At 37.5% G+C, this 21,614-nt stretch overlaps 1 protein-coding gene across 1 annotated transcript; it reads right to left on the bottom strand.

Moving 5' to 3' along the window:
- Nucleotides 1-6,533: 6,533 nt before the first annotated feature.
- Nucleotides 6,534-10,798, bottom strand: LOC137938774 (ACT domain-containing protein ACR10-like). The gene is made up of 6 exons (XM_068783809.1): nt 10,430-10,798; nt 10,123-10,344; nt 9,267-9,372; nt 8,088-8,424; nt 7,064-7,348; nt 6,534-6,864 (listed from the first exon to the last, which is right to left on the bottom strand). Exons 1-6 carry the CDS (start codon nt 10,581-10,583, stop codon nt 6,727-6,729), a joined length of 1,242 nt encoding a protein of 413 aa, XP_068639910.1. The 5' UTR covers nt 10,584-10,798; the 3' UTR covers nt 6,534-6,726.
- Between the last annotated feature and the right edge of the window lie 10,816 nt (nt 10,799-21,614).

Raw genomic sequence — 21,614 nt, 5'->3', positions numbered from 1 at the left:
AAGAACAAAGTGAAGGGGTACACGGATGACCAAGTTGGGTCTCAGATGTGGTGGACGATAATGCAGCTAATGGTGGAAGTGTGAAGTAGTACAAGCCCCCCTTTTCATGGCCGCCACCAATCACCCACTTCATAGTGAGATCCTGAAAGACACAAGAAGACGGTGAGAAGGTGATAGAGCAATTTAATTGTTTGGTCAATTGACTAACCGACAGCAAATTTAAAGGAAATTGAGGAATAAACAAAACATCTTGAAGGGGAATAGATGAGGTAAGAGAGGAGGATCCTTTGCCAAGGACCTTGGTTTGGGTACCATCCATCAACAATAGTAACGAATTTATGAGGATAACAAGGAGATAAGGACTGCAACAAATGTTTGTTACCTGATAGATAGTCGGAGGCCCCGGAGTCGATGATCCAAGAGGAAGAGGAAGAAGAGGAAGAAAGCATACCTGAGACAATAGTAGTGGCAGCAGTAGATGATGAGGGAATAGATCATTCCATGAAGGACTTCACTTTCTGAAATGCAGCATAGTCCTCAACCGTAAGAGTCACATTTTCGGATGATGATTCAGCCTTATCTTCATTTTTCTCAACGTTAACCAAGATTGGGTTAGCTGTGGCCCAATCAGGCTTGCCATGAAGTTTCCAGCATGATGCCACAAGGTGGTTCTGACGGCCACAATAAGTGCAAAGTTGAGGCTCAATATGGAAAGAATTCTGACCCATTCTACCACCTCTATTTTCAGCCCCCCTCATAGTTCGACCCCCTCTCATATTTTTTCCTCGTCCTCGGGATGAGGAAGATGTTCCCCAATTTCCAGAGAACATCGCTGATGGAGCATCAATAGGAGAAGGAGAGGATGGATCCGGTTGCTAGTCTTAAAGCTCGACTGGTTGCTAAGGACTATACGCAATGCTATGGGATAGATTATGAGGAGACCTTCTCTCCTGTTGCAAAATTGAATTTGGTACGCATCATCTTATCTATTGCTACTAACTCCTCATGGCTCGTCTATTAGTTGGATGTTAAAAATATTTTTTTAAATGGTGATATCAGTGAGGAAATGTATATGGTTCATTCACCTGGTTCAACCAAGACACTTGGAAGAGATTTATCTTCAACTCATGGGAGACTTCAATGTAAAAAAAATTCAATTGTTGAAGTTAAAAAAAAAACGGAACTACAAAGGGTAAATGACTGCTGGAATTTCATCAAACATATAATGGGCATCCAACAACATAACACAAATACATGAGCAACCTTAAGTAGGAGAAGATACAACAATATGTGCTGGAATTCTACCTAAAATGAGATGGATCCAAATTACATAAAGGTAATTGAATTTCACCCATCAATCTTAATAAGATGCAAACAAAAAATGATCTTGACCACTCTTGTAATTGATTTACAAGGAGTCAAGATTATAACATCAATTTAGTCATAGAATTAAATCTTTACAACATATAAAGATTTATCTTGACTTGATGTGACTCAAAATTCAAGAAGTTAATAAAAACAGTAAAAAGGAGTATGTAAATAAGAAAAGGAAACAAAAAAAAATGTAAATAAGAAGAACATGAACTTATCTCTTCATGACTGAACTAATTTTACAACCTCTTGAACAGATTTCATAATAACTCTATGAAGAGAGATCCTAAACTCCTTGCTCTAATACCATGTAGAATTTAGGATCTCATGAAAGGAACTTTAGATCAACAAAAAAGAAGAAGAAGAAGAATGTGGAAGGAGAGAGTTTGGATTAAGGGAGAAGAGGGTTGTGTCAAAAAGAAAAATGAGGGCTAGACTAATTTGTGGGAAGAGAGGAGAGTGCTTCAATGCCCTACCTCTTAGCCAATGTCTTTATTTATAGTTTTGAAATGCCCTTAGGGCTAACACTTGATAACACAAAACACATAAAAGGAACACATATTTACACTTCTATGCCATCTTTATGGAAAGTGCCATATTTTACACAGATGCCACTCCTTTGACGTGTGGGATTCTTGTCTTGAGCTCGTGGGCTTGAACCCATCTCCCAACATATTTCAAGTTTAATAACATGGGCAATGATTGGGGTATACAAGCTTCTGGGGCAGACTAGTTCCTGAAAATGCCTTCAGTATGACTGCACAATTGATCAACACCAGTAAATTGATTTCATGAATGCATTTAGTAACAAAAGGTCAAAGGGCTTTTTTGTATTGTAAATGAAATGTCCTAAAGAAGTTTATATTTCATGTTTAATAACATGGGCAATGTTATGCGTATACAGGCTTCTGGATAGGACTAGTTCATGAAAATGCCTTCAATATGTCTGCACAATTGATCAACTCCAATAATTGATTTCATGAATGCATTTAGTAGTAGAAGATGAAAGGGCTTTTCTATTTTGCAAATGAAATGTCTTGAAAAAGTTTATATTTCATGTTTAATAACATGGGTAATGTTTAGGGTATACCGGCATCTAGGGAGGACTAGTTCCTGAAAATGCCTTCAGTATGACTACACAATTGATCAACTCCAGTAAATTGATTACATGAATGCATTTAGTAGCAGAAGAAGAAAGGGTTTTTCTATATTGCAAATGAATTTTTTTAAAGAAGTTTATATTTCATGTTTAATAATATGGGCAATGTTTACTGTATACAGGCTTCTGAATAGGATTAGCTTATCAAAATGCCATCAGTATGTCTGCACAATTGATCAACTCTAGTAAAATGATTTCATGAATGCATTTAGTAACAGAAGAAGAAAGGGTTTTTCTATATTACAAATGAAATGTCCTGAAGAAGTTTATATTTCATGATTAAAAACATGGGCAACGTTGGGGGTATACAGGCTTCTGGGGAGGACTAGTTCCTGAAAATGCCTTCAGTATAACTTCAAACTTGATCAACTCCAGTAAATTGATTTCATGACTGCATTTAGTAGCAGAAGATGAAAGGGTTTTTCTATATTGCAAATGAAATGTCCTAAAGAAGTTTATATTTCATGTTTAATAACATGGGTAATGTTTGGCGTATACAGGCTTCTGGGTAGGACTAGTTCATGAAAATGCCTTCAGTATGTCTGCACAATTGATCAACTCCAATAATTGATTTCATGAATGTATTTAGTAGCAGAAGATGAAAGGGCTTTTCTATATTGCAAATGAAATGTCCTGAAGAAGTTTATATTTCAAGTTTAATAACATGGGCAATGATTGGGGTATATAGGCTTCTGGGGAGGACTAGTTCTTGAAAAATGCCTTCAGTATGACTGCACATTTTATCAACTCCAGTAAATTGATTTCATGAATGCATTAAGTAGTAGAAGATGAAAGGGTTTTTCAATATTTCAAATGCAATGTTCTGAAGAAGTTTATATTTCATGTTTAATAACATGGGAAATGTTTGGCGTATACAGGCTTCTGGATAGGACTTTTACTGAAAAATGCCTTCAGTATGTCTGCACTATTGATCAACTCCAGTAAATTGATTTCATGAATGCATTTAGTAGTAGAAGATGAAAGGGCTTTTCTATATTGCAAATGAAATCTCCAGAACAATTTTATATTTCATGTTTAATAACATGGGCAATGTTTGGTGTATACGGGCTTCTGGATAGGACTAGTTCCTGAAAATGCCTTCAATATGTCTGCACAATTGATCAACTCCAGTAAATTGATTTCATGAATGCATTTTGTAGCAGAAGATGAATGGGCTTTTATATATTGCAAATGAAATGTCCTGAAGAAGATTATATTTCATGTTTAATAACATGGGCAATGTTTGGCCTATATAGGCTTTTGGGGAGGACTAGTTCCTAAAAATGCCTTCAGTATGTCTGCACAATTGATCGACTCCAATAATTGATTTCATAAATGCATTTAGTAGCAGAAGATGAAAGGGTTTTTTATATTGCAAATGAAATTTCCTGAAGAAGTTTATATTTTTTGTTTAATGGCAATGTTTGGGGTATACAGGCTTCTGGGGAGGACTAGTTCCTGAAAAATGCCTTCAATATGACTGCACAATTGATCAACTCCAGTAAATTGATTTCATGAATGCATTTAGTAGCAGAAGATGAAAGGGGTTTTCTATATTTCAAATGAAATGTCCTAAAGGAGTTTATATTTCATGTTTAATAACATGGGCAATGTTTGGCGTATACAAGCTTCTGGATAGGACTAGTTCCTAAAAATGCCTTCAGTATGTCTGTGCAATTGATTAATTCCAATAATTGATTTCATGAATTCATTTAGTAGCAGACGATGGAAGGGCTTTTCTATATTGCAAATGAAGTGTCCGAAAGAAGTTTATATTTCATGTTTAATAACATGGGCAATGTTTGGGGTATACAGGCTTCTGGGAAGGACTAGTTCCTGAAAATGCCTTCAGTATGACTGCACAATTTATCAACTGGTGTAAATTGATTTCATGAATGCATTTAGTAGTAGAAGATGAAAGGGCTTTTCTATAATGCAAATGAAATGTCCTAAAGAAGTTTATATTTCATGTTTAATAACATTGGCAATGTGCCGTATACAGGCTTCTGAATAAGATTAGCTCCTGAAAAGGCCTTCAGTATGTCTGCACAATTGATCAACTCCAGTAAATTGATTTCATGAATGCATTTAGTAGCAGAAGATGAAAGGGTTTTTCTATATTGCAAATGAAATGTCCTGAAGAAGTTTATATTTCATGTTTAATAACTTGGGCAACGTTGGGGGTAAACAAGCTTTTGGGGAGGACTAGTTCCTGAAGATGTCTTCAGTATGACTGCACAATTGATCAACTCTAGTAAATTGATTTCATGAATGCATTTAGTAGCAGAAGATGAAAGGGTTTTTCTATATTGCAAATGAAATGTCCTGAAGAAGTTTATATTTCATGTTTAATCAATGTTTGGGGTATACAGGCTTCTGGGGAGGACTAGTTCTTCAAAATGCCTTTAGGATGACTGCACAATTGATCAACTCCAGTAAATTGATTTCATGAAAGCATTTAGTAGCAGAAGATGGAAGGGCATTTCTATATTACAAATGAAATATCCTAAAGATGTTTATATTTCATGTTTAATAACATGGGCAATGTTTGGCGTATACAAGCTTTTGGATAGGACTAGTAGAAAATGCCTTCAGTATGTCTGCACAATTGATTAACTCCAATAATTGATTTCATGAATGCATTTAGTAGCTGAAGATGAAAGGGTTTTTCTATATTGCAAATGAAATGTCCTGAAGAAGTTTATATTTCATGTTTAATAACATGGGCAATGTTTGCTAGTTCCTAAAAATGCCTTCAATATGACTGCACAATTGATCAACTCCAGCAAATTGATTTCATGAAAGCATTTAGTAGCAGAAGATGAAAGGGCTTTTCTATATTGCAAATGAAATGTCCTAAAGAAGTTTATATTTCATGTTTAATAACATGGGCAATGTTTGGCCTATACAGGCTTCTGAATAGGATTAGTTCCTGAAAATGCCTTCAGTATGTCTTCACAATTGATCGACTCTAGTAAATTGATTTCATGAATGCATTTAGTAGCAGAAGATGAAAGGGTTTTTCTATATTGCAAATGAAATGTCCTGAAGAAGTTTATATTTCATGTTTAATAACATCGGCAATGTTTGGGGTATACAGGCTTCTGTGGAGGACTAGTTCCTGAAAATGCCTTCAGTATGGCTGCACAATTGATCAACTCCAGTAACTTGATTTCATGAATGCATTTAGTAGTTGAAGATGAATGGGTTTTTCTATATTGGAAATGAAATGTCCTGAAGAAGTTTATATTTCATGTTTAATAACTTGGCAATGTTTGGCGTATATAGGCTTCTGGATAGGACTAGTTCCTTAAAATGCCTTCAGTATGTCTGCACAATTGATCAACTCCAAGAAATTGATTTCATGAATGCATTTAGTAGCAGAAGATGAAAAGGTTTATTATATTACAAATGAAATGTCCTGAAGAAGTTTATATTTCATGTTTAATAACATGGGCAATGTTTGGCATATACAGGTTTCTGGTTAGGACTAGTTCCTGAAAATGCCTTCAGCATGTCTGCACAACTGATCAACTCCAATAAATTGATTTTATGAATGCATTTAGTAGCAGAAGATGAAAGGGCTTTTCTATATTGCAAATGAAATGTCCTGAAGAAGTTTATATTTCCTGTTTAATAACATGGGCAATGTTTGGGGTATACAGGCTTCTGGGGAGGAAAGGAGGACTAGTTCCTAAAAATGCCTTCAATATAACTGCTCAATTGATCAACTCCAGTAAATTGATTTCATGAATGCATTTAGTAGTAGAAGATGAAACGGTTTTTCTATATGACAAATGAAATGTCCTAAAGAAGTTTATATTTCAAGTTTAATAACATGGGCAATGTTTGGTGTATACAGGCTTCTCAAGAGGACTAGTTCCTGAAATTGCCTTCAGTATGACTAAACAATCGATCAACTCTAGTAAATTGATTTCATGAATGCATTTAGTAGCATGAGATGAAAGAGTTTTTTATATTAAAAATGAAATATCCTGAAGAAGTTTATATTTCATGTTATAACTTGGAAAACCAGTTACTAATATACAAGAGTACATCTCATTATGTACATTCCTGTACATTGATATAGGTAAGACAGGTATGCTGTGCAGATAAAGTAAATTGTAAAAGGCTCAAACATGCAATTTCCTTTTGCAGCAGCTGAGGCCTCGTTTAGGCTTTTAGTATCTAAATCTTCACTCCCAACCCATCAACATCTTTGTCACCACCTCTTCAATCGTGTCTCGTGCAACAAAATGCAGGTCACCCTCGTCTACAAGAATTCTATACACTTCCCATTCCCGGTCACCAATGAGATGTCTCCCAACCTCAGCCTGCAAGATTTAAGAGACCTTGTCAAGCAATGCATTCTAGTTCAGCTTGAGGTTATACACCCTAAGGAAGCCCTTGGATGCCATGGAATGACCAAAAAACATTTAACTACATCCAATTGACTGAAAGAGTTCATTTCCTCCAAGTGTTGGTGAAAAGGAAATCATTTATATGTGAAAACCATGAAGGAAATAAACACACCGAAAAGATGCATGTGTCCAGCATCTTCAGAGCAAGGGTAATATCATAAAACACAAGAGGCCTGCCCTTTCCAGATAATTCCACTGGGTTTACAACCAAAAGCTCAGAATCTGGTCCACGGCTCACAACTGTTACTCTGAGTGGGCGAAACAGTTCCATCCGCAAACGTGAGCTCAAAGCCTTCTGCTTGTGTGGATCTATAATCTTCTTCCCATCAGCTTGCATCACAAACAAGTCCACCTCACACTTTCCTCTTCTGTTTGCAGAGAACCGTCCATATGAGATCTGCGGCATGCATTAGAAAAATAAAAAATAAAAAAATAAAAACAAAGCACTTCAATGACATAACATTACTTGCCATATCAATAATATAGAACAGGCACCGAATGATGTAAAGTAACACAGACAGAGAAGACATCAAAATATATTTTAACATATTAAGTGTTAAATAATATTCATTCGTACTTTATTGGAATATAAAGAGTCCACTCTCGGCTACTCTCAGGATCTTATTTTCTAGAATCCTCCAAAACGAATGAAACTCACAGATGGAAAGTCAATTAAAACAAAGAAGACATTTATGATAGTACCAAGTAATATTTTCATGTTGTTAACTGAAACTTTCAACCAACAGGAAACCTGGTGTGGGGCCTTCAAATTATGCTTGCAGCTCATTTAGAAGCGCATGAGTGTAAGGTTATTCAAGCATACCAGTATATGGTGCAGTTCATAATGAAAATTAACTTGGGCCTTCGGCTTAACAGTAACATGAGGGGTTTCTAGTGTGAGGCTTTAGGTTCAACTCTCACCAGGTGTAAGGGCATGCACATGTGTGATCAACATTAAAAAACACCAAAAATTAACAGCTTAGAGCCTTCCAAATGCATCAAACAACCCGTCAGAGATTATATTGCTTCCTTTTCCTTCTCCCCATTTTATATGTTGTCTTTACTCTTTTTCTAGTTTTGGTTGGGGGATAAGTAGTAGTGGTAGTTAAACTTGGGCATGGATTTAAAATTAGTACCTGAATGTTGTAATCCTTGAGACTTCTCATGATATCATAAAGAAGGCCTTTATGGTCTTGACAGATGATTTGGATGAGAGTATGAGATGGACTGAGGGAGTTATCCATTGTCACAGAGAGAGTGTTGGTTGTTTTAGAAGATCCTTCTGGTTCGTCAGGCATCTCTAAACTGAACATTTGTCCTACAATTGCAGGAGGTAGAAACAAGGCCCTTTGGGAACATGTGCTCACCTCTGCATCAGCTAATTCAATGGCACAATCTATCAAGGAGTCACCTAAAACAGCTCTGAGTTGATCTTGTGTTTCGTCTTGTCTTTTTCTTGTATGTAGAAGCTCCCTGATCAAAACCAAAAGGAAACATCGATTGAGGGAAAAAAGACAAAACATGAGATCTCAAGGTAAGCAACACAAAAAACCTACTACTAGGGATGGCGTATTAATGATATTTGTCATATCAGAGGGGATACCTTCAGATTTAAGCATAAAAACACACAGTTCTAATAGCAATTTATAGCGTTCATCCAAAGGAAGAATGATGGCAGAAGGTTATAAAGGTATTAAAAAAAAGCATGGGCTGCATAAAAAACATATGCAGACATAAATCTGCATAAAGGGGAGATCAAAAACAGGAAAAAATCATTCCGAAAAATGCGTCAACTACTCTAGCTAAATGACTTTATGAAATCATCACACCCTAGTCCAGATGATGCTGATCACCAAAGGGCTGGCAGGAGTGTCCCAACATTACCTCAACTGCAGACATGATCTCGCTGTCTGAGAATAGAGAACGGTGTGGTAGGAAATTATCTTGTTTTTTCCTTTTTTTTTTTCTTTTTTTTGGGCTTTTGACATGGTATCACTGACATCACAACATTGAGGCACCTCATTGAGTATGTGACTCCATAAGATGCAAATGGTTTAATTTGAGCAACAATGGTTTCTTGTGATATGTGAAATTTTGAAATACTCGATTAGTAGATACTCGAACTCCAAGTATATATTTACAGCTTGTGTGACCCATTCGGAATATTCCTTGTTGCTGATAACTGGGAAGTTAATTTGGTTAAAATTGTTTTATAGAACAATGAAGTTGCACTGGGGGAAGATAAGAGAACTAATGCACCCTTGTTTTTTTCAAAATTGTTGCAGAAAATACAACTAACACGCAAAGCAGTGAACCTGGTGTCTGTGATGAAAAGGAGGTCCATTACTGTTCCATCCGGAGTTGTGGATACCTTCACTCTCCTTATTGTAAGCTCCAGCTCACATAGAACCTCTGTCACATCTACAGATTTAAAGAAATAAGAATGTCAAGAAACAAAAAGAGAACAATTATTTAACATTTCAAAGGCGACTATGTCCACATTCAGAAAATTCGCAAGTCTCAAAATTATAAATTATAATCACAGGAAAAATATAAGTACGCCAGTGAAAACTCAATTTCTATCATTTACTAAAGCACGTGCAACAAATAAAACATAATTTATTCAGAAAACTAGCATCTTGACAGGCCAAGAGAAGAAGAAAGATTTGAAGCATATTCCTGGCAACTTTCTTTTTTTCCACTAGAACATGGAGGGAGGAAATTTTGGAGATGTCATTCATCTAATATTGGGTGAATTCCGGTTCAAATTCCTGCTTATGTACAAACATAGTGTTACTTCATAGTTCACAATGCTACAAAAAAATAAAAAATAGATAAATAAATAAAATAGTGTGACTTCTCCGCAATAATGTGAAAATTGCAAAAACTCAAAAATAATGAGAATGCGACTTTAAAGAAGAAAGCAAAATTAATTCCCTCGCCTAATCGAAAGATCTAATCTGAAGCGACAGTGCCAGCACCAGAAACAATAAATAGGAACATGAGTTTAAATAAATTCCGATAGACAACTCAAAAGATCATAAAGTTAAAAAGCTCGGTGTTTAAAACACTCAAACGAGTGAAACCTAGTGACCAAAAGAGAAAATGAATTAGTGAACAACCATGAATCAAACTAGCACTTTTCAACAATGGGAAAGAAAAAAGCCTCACCATGCAACAGCCCTCTTCGATCTAAAGCAGAGAGCTTCAAAAGAAACAAATCAGGCTCCTTAGGCTGCTGATTATCAAGAGAACTGTAGTAATAAATGCCCGATGCGGAAAAGCAGGAAGGACAAGCAGCTAAAAGCCTCTTCTTCAAGACATTCCATCTCGTTTTCCTTTTTCCCACAACCCAAAACACTATGTAACACCATTTGCCGTCCGTCGAAAGATCTAAACATGTTGAATAAAAAGCAAATCAAACGAATAAAGCGCGCAAACGCCAAAAGGGTTAGTGAAGAGCAATTAATCTGCTTACCACCACGAACAATGCTAAGCCCAAAGAAGAAGATGATTCGGCAGAGATCGCATCCAAGGCCAGTCTTGTCCGGGCAGTTTACTGTAATCACGCTGGGATCTCCAGGCTTTTCCGGTTCACGAATGAGAACTATGTCGTCGGATTGAATACCCATGTCTCTGTACCTAGAAGATTGAGGTCGAAAAAAAAATCCAATCTGACTACACCCAAGAAGCTTCGCGGTCGCAACTCCTGGCAGTTGATCAATCAACCATAGGAATGCGATTTTTCTCAGCAATAAAATGACAAGTTATTGCGATTCCATTGTGCTACGATAATCAGCGTCAAGATCGGATTTTCCGAAAGAGAACCGAGAGAGAGAGAGAGAGAGCCGACGAGAAGCAGATCCGTTGGTCGCAAGCGGTTTATCTTTTAAAAAGTAACAGAGAATAGCAAGAGACTCACGCGAGTGCGTTTGACCAAACCGAGTAATCGTGGACTTGTGGTCCACCCAATTACCTACCAACGGAGGCTAGATGAAGAATCGACAAGTACAGGTGTCAGTAATCCGACCCGGGTTTGTTTACCTGGATGGAAAAGTCCAAGTAGGCCCGCGTGTATACGAACACAATGTAACACTCCCGCGACTGCTCTAGCGATTCGCCTTTCTCGGTGCGGTGTCGAGAATTCAGTCGGGTTGGACTTTGAAGCGGAGTGGTCCATCTCTGAGAAGCAGACAAGTCCGGTGTCGGCGATCGGGGTTTGGGGAGTCAAAGGACTGATTTATTCCGCCTTCGGCTTCGGTCTTCGAGCTTATCCTGGAAGGCGTTTCGTCGAGACGAGAGAGTTGGGCAGATTGTGGAATGTGATCTTTGGGCAGGCGGAGATGAGGCAACGTCCGGGGTGGATAGACCCTCACCGAGGTAAGGACGAACAGACTCTCTCCTAGTTTCTCTCTTAACTCTTCTCCCGTTCCGGTCAGAAGAGAAGAACCTTAGGAGCTTTTCGCAATGTTATCACTCTTCATGTTTAACACTTACAAAATCAGTTGGTGACAAGAAAAAAAAGTGATTTGCATTGGTCTTTTGTTTCTTTGCCTACTAGCTAGGTGCGTTGTAAATTGTAATGTCGTTTGGTCTTCATTTATCTACTTTTTAAAATATTTTAGTTGATTTCCTTTGATTTCTTTAGGTTTCGCGATTGCATTTTATTTAGCCCTTATGACTAGTTTGTGCTTCCTTTGATATTGTTATTTTATTTAAATTTTTGTGTTTGTTTATTAAACAATGTTTATTCATAATTTTATGAGTGTTTCTAAATATTTTTATGCAGAGTATATAGACAATTTTAAACAGAGTTTATGTATAGTATATATGTACAATTTTATGCAAAGGTCGTGCACAATTTTATGTAAAATTTATGCATAAGTTTGTATAATTTATTTGATATATATTTTATGTAAAATTTTAAATGTAGGTTGGAGCTCGAACCTAACTAGTGCTCGAGCTTGAACTCGGTTAAAACTATTAGGCTTGAGCTTGATTCCAATTTTAAGCTCAAGGCTGGCCTCAACTCGAGTTTGAGTTCGAATTATTTAAATCAAGCCCAACTCGAATATATGTAGGTTTGAGCTCGGCTCAATTTGATGCCACCCCTAAGTAGGGGTGCATGCTTTCATGCGCATGTTATTCTAATCTGATCCCATAACCACTACAGGTTTCAAGTTTTACCCTATAAGTTTGGGATGGGAAACGGATTAGAAATATAAAATAGGGTAGGGATGGGTTGAAAATGGATGGGATTTACGGGGATGTGGTGGGAATGGGTTAGGTTGACAAGAACGGAAGGGAGATAGGTTGGGGTTTAAGTCTAGTTTATAGGGTAGGGTGGAGATGGGGTTGTAGTGATGGTGAGTGGATCGAGCTCGAGTTTGATATTTTTAAGTTTTTTTTAGTTTTATTCGTGTTTATGTTTCAAGGGTGGGGTCGGTGTTGAGTTCGGGTTTTGGGAAACCCGACCCCAACCCAACCTTTACCCACCCTACTTCGGAGAGTTGTAAAAGCATTGACCCTTCCCGTTCTTGGCATAGTGACCAATAGAGGGAGAACCTGCCTATCAAAACTCATCATTTACTATGGCATTTTATAATGAAAATTTGAATTTTAGTATTAATTATAAAAAATAATTAAATATTAAAAATAGGTAAATATTATTATTATTAATTAGTGAGATCTGTTAGATTTAGGATACCATGATAGGTACTCAGCCAAGAGGTGAGAGATGAGAGAAAGAAGAAGAAGAGAAGAAGAAAAAGAGAGGAAGAAAGAAGAGAAGAGAGGGACAGATAGGGAGATGGAGAGAGAAAGAGAGGGTTTGAGAGAAAAGTGCAAGGACAAATTTGAGAGAGAAGAGGGGAGACTTAATGATCTACCACTTGCCTTGACCATTTATTTATAGTTTATGATGGAAGATTATGATGACTGAATTGCCATTAGGGTTATGAGCTCTCAAAATAAAAAGACATAAGCCGACATACAACTTCTCTATTTACACCCTTGTGCATCCATATGGGAAAGACACTAATTTACACCATTTGCCATCACTTTGATGTGGGAAAGGTATTTACTTTAATGCCCCTTTGAGATGTCTTCCAACACTCCCCCCAAACTAAGGGCGAGAAAATGTCGTAGATACCCAACTTGTTGCATATAGTGATCTGTATCTTGGATGTGACATACTTCGTGAGTATATTTGGTGTTTGTCCTTGAGATGAAACATGTTTAAGAGAAATAATGTCAACCTAAAATTTTTCTCGTATGAACTAGCAATCTACCTCAATATGTTTTGTTCTCTCTTGAAAGACTAGATTTGAAGTAATGTGTATGGTTGCTTGGTTGTCTCAATAGAGTTCCTTGGGGTTTTTTTTTTTTTTTTGGAACCCTAATTCAGTGAGGCTAGATTTGATCCATAAAAGCTCACTAATTGCATGGGTTATAGCCCTGTATTCTGCTTCAACATTGGATCTAGCAACCATATTTTATTTTTTACTCCTCCGTGTAATTAAGTTCCCTCCAACTAAGGTGTAATACCCAAAGGTGGACTTCTTATCATCAGGTGATCCAACCCAATCAACATCCGTAATCCTTCAATGTTGTGGTGACTGTGACTAGAGGTGGCATCGAGTCGAGCCAAGGTTGAACCTGCCTATGCTTGAATTGGGCTTGATTTAAATATTTCAAACTTGAGCTCGAGCCGAGCCCAGCCTCGAGCCTAAAATTGTAATCAAGTTCGAGCCCAATAATTTTAACCAAGTTTGAGCTCGTGCTCAAGTAAAGTTTGAGCTCCAACTGATATTTAAAACTTTGCATAAAATACATGTCATATAAACAGTATATAAAAATTATGCATAAATTTTACTTAAAATTAGGCATGACCTCTAAATAAAATTTGGCATGACCTCTATGCATAAACCCTGCATAAAATTGTCTATGCACTGCATAAAATTATTCATAAATATTGTTTAATATTATGCATAAACTTTATTCAATAATCAAACAAAACAATTCAAATAAAATATCAATATAAATTTACAATCACCCAAAAAAACCTATAAATCCAATATAAACTTAAAATTACCAAGATGAGAAAAATATGAAATATCAAGTAACTGGTAGCATTATCTTCATAGTCTTCTTCTCAGGCTATGATTAAACATTGAAAAGTTAGGATTACATGTCACAGTGGTTCCGTCCACTCTTGTAGGCGGTAGCTTTCCGCACCTAACAGATCGGTTTTTTGGGTGTATTGGCTAGCCGTTGTCATGGTATCAAAGTTGGGCACGCCACATCCCGTGAGAGGCAGTCAAGAATGGGCAGGGTGGGTGTCAGAGTGGTTTCGTCCACTCTTGTAGTTGGTAGTTTTTCGCACCTAACAGATTGGTCTTTTGGGTGTATTGGCTAGCCATTGTCATGGTATCAGAGTTGGGCATGCCACGTCCCGCGTTCGAATCCTGTGAGAAGCGGTCAAGAATGGGTGGGGTGGGTGTAAGAGTGGTTCCATCCACTCTTGTAGGCGGTAGCTTTCCGCACCTAACAAATCGGTCTGTTGGGTAGTATTGGCTAGCCGTTGTCATGGTATCAGAGCTAGGCACGCCACGTCCCGCGTTCGAATCCCGTGAGAGGCGGCTCCAAAACGGGTGGGGTGGGTGTCACAGTGGTTCCATCCACTCTTGTAGGCGGTAGCTTTCCGCATCTAACAGATCAGTCTTTTGGGTGTATAGGCTAGCCGTTGTCACGCTGTCATGTTATCAAAGTTGGGCACGCCACGTCCTGTGTTCGAATCCCGTGAGAGGCGGTCAAGAATGGGCAGGGTGGGTGTCAGAGTGGTTCCGTCCACTCTTGTAGTTGGTAGCTTTCCGCACCTAACAGATCGGTCTTTTGGGTGTATTGGCTAGCCGTTGTCATTACATGCCAATACCATATTATTTACAAGCTAGAACATTTCAATTCAAGTGGGGATTAAACTTGTCTTTTGACATCTGCAATCTCAAGACAACTCATCTTGCTAGCAAACAAAAAATAAGTAATTGAACAAATTTTAGTGAGTTAGGCTACCATTATATTTTCTGGTGAGGTTTCCCTCAACTTGCCTTGCATCGTATGGACCGGCATTTGGATTGTCAATTTGGGCTATTAATTGATACTGAATTATAAATAAATGGGATTTCACTATCCTGCTTAAGATCAAATTCAAGGCTATTTATGCATTTAGAAGAAACTTTGATAATAAAAATTAATTGATGTTAGAGATAAATGATAAAAAATAAATAGGGAGGTTCAAGACAGATTTAATATGTCATTGGATAGTTAAAACTATAGTCATAGATTAGAATAATTGCACCCTCAAGAGGCACAACTCTTGCTTACCTGCATTGACAGACCACCTCTGTTAAATTAGTATAGGTGGGGAAGTCAAGATCAGAAACTATAAAGAGAGTTCTTTACGAGTCAAATTAAAAGGTGTAAGAGAAAGGCTAAGAAGCAGAAGCTATTGCATGCATTTTTTTCTATTTGCCAGAACTTCTCCGAAGCAGCTTTTGCAATTTTAAAAAATAAAACCATCATAGATGTCCCGCATTTTTTTCTGGAATTAGTGCCAGTTCATTGAAGATTCAAAAACACCAAAATAAAGTCCAAAAATAGGAAAAAGAGACATTTTTACCCATTTTAACAAGCATTGGAAACAAAATCGAAACAAAGGATACAAAGAAAAAACCAAAATTTTCATAAAATCGAACCTTGAGGAGCTAAAAAATTGTAAAAATCTACTCCTTCCATCATTTTCAAAATGGAAGAAGCAAACCTTGCCATAGACGGAACTGCTGGTGGCAATCATGGCTGCTTAAGTATCTTCCACCTACTTCCGCATCTCTGATGGATGAGGCATGGGGTTCGCGCTGAAAAATATTCCGCCAGCGGCTAGAATTCCCAGCACGATCACGGGATATATTGAAACCATTTGCTCTAAAAGATCGACCTTTTAGACAAGGCATAACGTGAATATTAAAGATAGGCAGCCAATTCCAGCACTCCCACACACGTGCAACACCCACAAACCAGGGGACCAAATTCGTCAACACATATATTGGGGGCAGCGGGATTCAAACACACGACCGACCTACTCTGATACCATATTGAAACCATTTTCTCTAAAAGATCGACCTTTTAGAGAAGGCGCAACGTGAATATTAAAGATAGACAGCCAATTCCAACAGGATACTCGGCGACATTCGGCAGGTGCGTGGTACTTCTCAAGGAATTGGCAAACCTAGCGGTGTCTCGTACGACTTCTCCATAGGTGAAAGCCTTTATAGTGACCTTAAACTCCTTTTGTTTGCTCAACATAAGCGACTCAACAACATGCACTGCATAATGCAATATGTGAGACAACAGTTAGGTATCACCCAAGCGTCGATGCGGATAAGAGAAAGCTTTCAACGGAACGAGTGAAACCCTCACTTGGATCATCACTGGAGATAAACCTCTCGGGAAGACCCAGTTTAAAGCATCAACGAGTCGAGAGCATTGGCAGAGAAGCTCCCTGAACTAAAGGAGCACAAAATGTAACTTGAGGCCTTACTCAAGTAAATTCAAGCCGAAGGGACCTCACAAATTAGATTTTCTCCTCCTACTCCTCCTCCTCCAAGATCGTCGTTGGTCCTTTCTTTCACACATCCTATTAGAAAATAAGTGCAAGGCTAATAAACAGACAATAAAACTAGAAAATAGCAAGAAAGGCTACAAGGCCTGAGAGAGGAAGAAAACTAATTCATTGACTCGATGCCCCAACTGTTCATACAAGAGCAACTTAAATAGGAAGGCTAGAACAATGTAGAAGATCCAGTTCATCCAGAAAATAAGGGAAAATAACAAAAATAACAAAATTCCACTAACTTGTAACAAACTAAGAAACTCTGCATAATTCTCACTCTGACACTTGGTTGCCAGTTTTCACAATATATTCCTTCATCATTTTAATACATCCTATGCGAGCTTCTGATGGATTCCTCCTTATCAATGAATGAAGGGAGGAGTATTTAAAGCTTTCTACATGAGGATTAAAAAAGGAAAAGGAACAATGAAATACTTCAATTATGGCAACCTTATCGGCGTCTTGGAGGACGAATTCCGGCAAGGTGAGGTTCGGCACCAGGACAATCGGATAATGACTGCGAAAAATGTGGTCTTCTTGCACCATTGGCGATTATGGAGATTTGAGGTGCAAGGTGTGGTTTTTTAAAGGAGAGGCAAAATTACGATCGAAAGAGAGTTTCCGAGACTTTGTTTCAATTTAAAAAAGAAGCTCCCCCTCCTGTTGCTGACAAGTCCCGAAAGGTGAAAGCCAAAAGTGGTTAATCAAGCTTGCTCGTAAGCTCGCAAATTGAACCATGGCTCACTCGAGTTTGGCTCGGTTACTTAAACGAGCATGAATTACTGCTTGAATTCAATTCAAAATGTTTTTGAATCGAGCCAAACCGAGCTAAATCCGAGCAAAGCTCAAGCTATTCGCGAACCAGCTCGATTCGATGCCACCCCTAACTGTGACAATTATATAGAAGTCCCTTGCTGCGAGCTCCTTTAAGTATCGGAGGATTCTCTCCTTAGCTATCCAGTGGATAATTTGTGGTTTATGCATGTACTGACTAACCACACTTACAACATATGCTAAATATGCTAAATATGGCCTTGTTATTGTAAGATAAATGATTTTTCCCACAAATTTCTGATATTTTCCTAAATCCACATCTTCACCTGAGCTTGCATACAACTTGGTGTTTGCATCCATAGGAGTATCTATAAATCGACATCTCATCATCCATGTGTCTTCTAGCATATCAAGAACATACTTCCTCTGAGATAAGATAATCCCATGTTTTGGCTAGAAGACCTCAATACCCAAAAAAATATTTCAGAAGTCTAAGGTCTTTTTATTTTTGAACTCCTTGCATATATTCTCTTTGACTTCTAATATTCCTTTCATATTGCTGCCAATTAAGACAATATCATCTACATAAACTGTCAATAATACACTTCCCATCGAGGTGTTCTTGACAAATATAAAATGATCAACAAAGCATCTATGGAACCCAAATTGCAACATGGTTTGGCTAAATTTGTCGAACCAAGCTCGAGGAGATTGTTTTAAGTTGTATAGTGATTTCTTCAGTCAGCATACCAACTCCCCCTCAACCATTAAACTAGGTGGTTGATGCATATAGATCTCCTCCTTAATATCACCATTTAAAAAGGTATTTTTTTACATTGAGTTGATATACCGGCCAAGAAGAATTTGCAAAAAGTAAAAGTAGGATTCGTACCAAATTTAACTTGGTCATTGGGGAGAAGGTTTCCTCGTAATCAACTCCACAGTATTGAGTATATAGCCTTTGGAGACGAGGTGGGCTTTAAGACAAGCCACAGAACCATCATGGCAACAGCCATGCCTAGCACCAACGGAAGAATAGATAAATCACTTTCTTTGGAAAACAAAAGGGACGGAGTAGGAACCCATCATCCCTGCATGATAAGCATAGACTATGGTTATATTTCCCCATTGTCAAACGCGTGTTATTTCTTCTTACCTTTGTCGATCACTTTGTCTTCCTCTTGCCTTTTGCTTCATTTTTCTGTGAAAAATGAGAGAGGGCATCTCGATCCACATCGGCCAGGCCGGTATTCAGGTCGAAAACATCTGCTGGGAATTTTACTGCCTTGAGCATGGCATCTAGTCCGATGGGAAAACGCCTAGTGACAAAACCGTTGGAGGAGATGATGTTTTCAATACCTTCTTTAGTGAAACTGATGCTAGAAAGCACATTCCTCGTGCTATCTTTGTGGATCCTGAACCCAATGTCAGTGATGAAATTCGCATAGGGACCTACCGACAACTGTTCCACTTTGAGCAGCTTATCAGTGGCAAAGAAGATGCAGCTGGAGTTGATCGCTGATTATTTGTTGAAATCATCACCGCTGAGCAGTCGGACGTTAATAGATGAATTCTCTGCAAATCCGTGAGATTATTTGCGCCAATGATTGAGTAGAATCTCGATTAATATATCTCCACCTATAATCAAGTTCAGAAAACTCTTTTTTTGGCACATTGCTGCTTTTAGAAGATCATTGTTGAAATATTTGTTTGTATCAACCGGGCCAGTCCTTGTATAAGATCCGTGCGGTTATTTTCCTAAAAGGTTCGAGTCCCGCTCCCACCGAATTTGTCCCGGGTTTTTTCGGTGAATTTGTCCACGGGTTTTCCCCGTGCGGGGGAGTGTTGAAATATTTGTTTGTATCGACCATGTCAGTCTTTGTATAAGATCTGTGCGGTTGCTTTCCTAACAGGTTCAAGCCTTTTAGCGCGGTTTCAACAATCATATCTCTCCTGATGTTATTTCCTATTCTGATCTTCCATTCGCTGCTTCTCCTGGATATCATCGTTGTTTTATTTTTTGCACTGCTGGCTGACTGCCTCATTGTCTGGTGAAATTAATTTGCTCTGTTACTCAGTATCCAGCCTGGAAAGTTGTCTTTTTCCGAAGGATGAAAACCTAACTATTTTTTGTTCTCGCTGGTTCATTGCCGGTGGCGGGGACAATCCCTCTCTGCTCTCTCACTGTTGTCCTGCTTTGTTCAGAAACAGGGAAGACAACAACATCTTACTGAATTAAATTTTCGCCAAGTTAGGTAATTTTCAATTCATACCGTTTTTTGAGGACCGAACTTTCCAAGTCAACCTAGCAACCTGTGGGTTGCTTTTGTTCTACCGAGTCAACTCGGACTTCTATGCCAATGGTGAGTTTGAGAAACATCCTTCCTGGTGTGGCAAACTGAGTAGATGGAGTGCTCATAATCTTTGGCTCATAAACTCCACCACCATCATCTTATCACACACTAGTTGAGTTCGAGTGTCAACACTAAGGTTGTCAGCCATTTTTCATATTTCAATAATGCTTGAACTATCATCAACGTGTTGCTGATCTACATTCAGGAGCTCTTCCCATTGGCTTGAAGAATTCTGCCTGGTCAAATTTTATAGTTCAATAGAGCATGAACTTCTAGTGTTTCGGTGATATAAATCCACATCATAGGAGTTTGTTGGTAATGTGATTTATCTTAAATTTGGTATTTATTCTTTGGTCAATTTTTTTTAGTTAAAATTTTAGTGTCTCCTCTCTTGCTAGTCTTCTTTCTTGTTTGCATCAGTTGTGTTTCTTCTACATCATCAGTTTCGAAAAAAAATTATTCACCCCATGAAATTTTTTTGAAGTCATACTTGGTCAAATTTGTTAAGTTATTTAAGTTTTATCGTTATAGACTCACTTAGTTTTTTTTTAAAAGGTAAAATTCTAGATTTGTTTCGAAGTATGAGTGTTGCACAGTCGCCTCATTTTGATTAAAAATATTTTTCCTCTCGTATTTCTTCAGTTTTTCATATTATGTTTTTATCACTTCAGAGCAATACCTAGACTCACTACCTAAAAAGTATAGGAGTGTGCCCAAGAACTAGCTCGAGACAAGTCTTTTATTTTTCACCCAAGAGGTGATTTGTGTTTGATCTACCCTTAAAAAGTCAATAGTCTCTTTGTTGTGCCCTAAAGTTGGGTTATTTTTCTGCCTTTAAAATTGAGCGGAGTGTGTTTCAAATTACGAATGTTGGGTTATTTTTTTGCCTTTAATATTGAGCGGAATGTGAATGTGTTTCAAATTAAGACTGTTTTGATTGGTGTATAGAGCTTTATCGTATGACTAAGAGTGATTTTTTTTCTCCCATATTATGTTTTGTCCAAGTTGGGTTTCTATGTCCTTTTTATCCCCAACTTGAGGGGGGAGAAGTAGAAGAAGAAGTATTAAAAAGAGGTATTTTGTTCCACATGTTGTGGCAGTTTTTATGTGACAAAATTATTTAGGAAAGGAGGAGAACAAAAGATGGAGATTTACATCTATAAAAAAAAATCAGCTAATGAAGATTGAAAACCAATATTGAAGAACAAAAATCATTTTCATTGCAAGATGAAATTATAAACTCCAGCTTGAGTAGGAGTGTTGAAGAGCAAATGGGAAAGAGTCTTACGTGACTCTTACAGCAAAAAGTCTCACACAATCGGATTTAATATTGTGGAGTCTAAGATGAGTCTCATGGAAGGAGGTCTCATAGAAGAGTCTCAGTTAAATGTGTTTTAGTTATATTAGCCTTCTAATTATATTTGGTTGTGTAATTGTTCTATGACTTATCTTTAAGTGTTAGACTTTGTGGATAATTGAGACATAGGTAGTTTATTGGTAATCTGATTCTACTTTTTTTCTCTATTATAAATAGAGACTCATTATACTCAGTTATGATCAAGTCAATGAAATGTTTCTCTTTTTTTCATAAATTCAACACTTAAAATGGGGTTAGGCTTACCCAAACACGACCAATTACCCGCTCTACGTGTGTATGCACATCCAGAAAACCAAATTATAAACATTGAATCCAAAGAACAAAATCTGAAAAATCATTTCAATATAATAAATTAAAGTTATAGAGGAAGAAAAAAAAACGAAAATTAGTGAATTTCACTATAGTTTCTAGTCCAATTCAACTAGTCAGTCTTGTCCAAGTTTTATAAAAAAATAGTTTTTACTAAAAAAGACCTATCATTTATAATAAA

This window comes from Aristolochia californica, unplaced genomic scaffold (genome assembly GCF_029961685.1).
Source record: "Aristolochia californica isolate CCGP_79_NKW_82.1479 unplaced genomic scaffold, dmAriCali1.0.hap1 SCAF_8, whole genome shotgun sequence".
NCBI classification, from domain to species: Eukaryota; Viridiplantae; Streptophyta; class Magnoliopsida; order Piperales; family Aristolochiaceae; genus Aristolochia; species Aristolochia californica.
The sequence above is the reverse complement of the archived record's forward strand: the minus strand, read 5'-3'. Positions and strand labels throughout refer to the sequence as shown.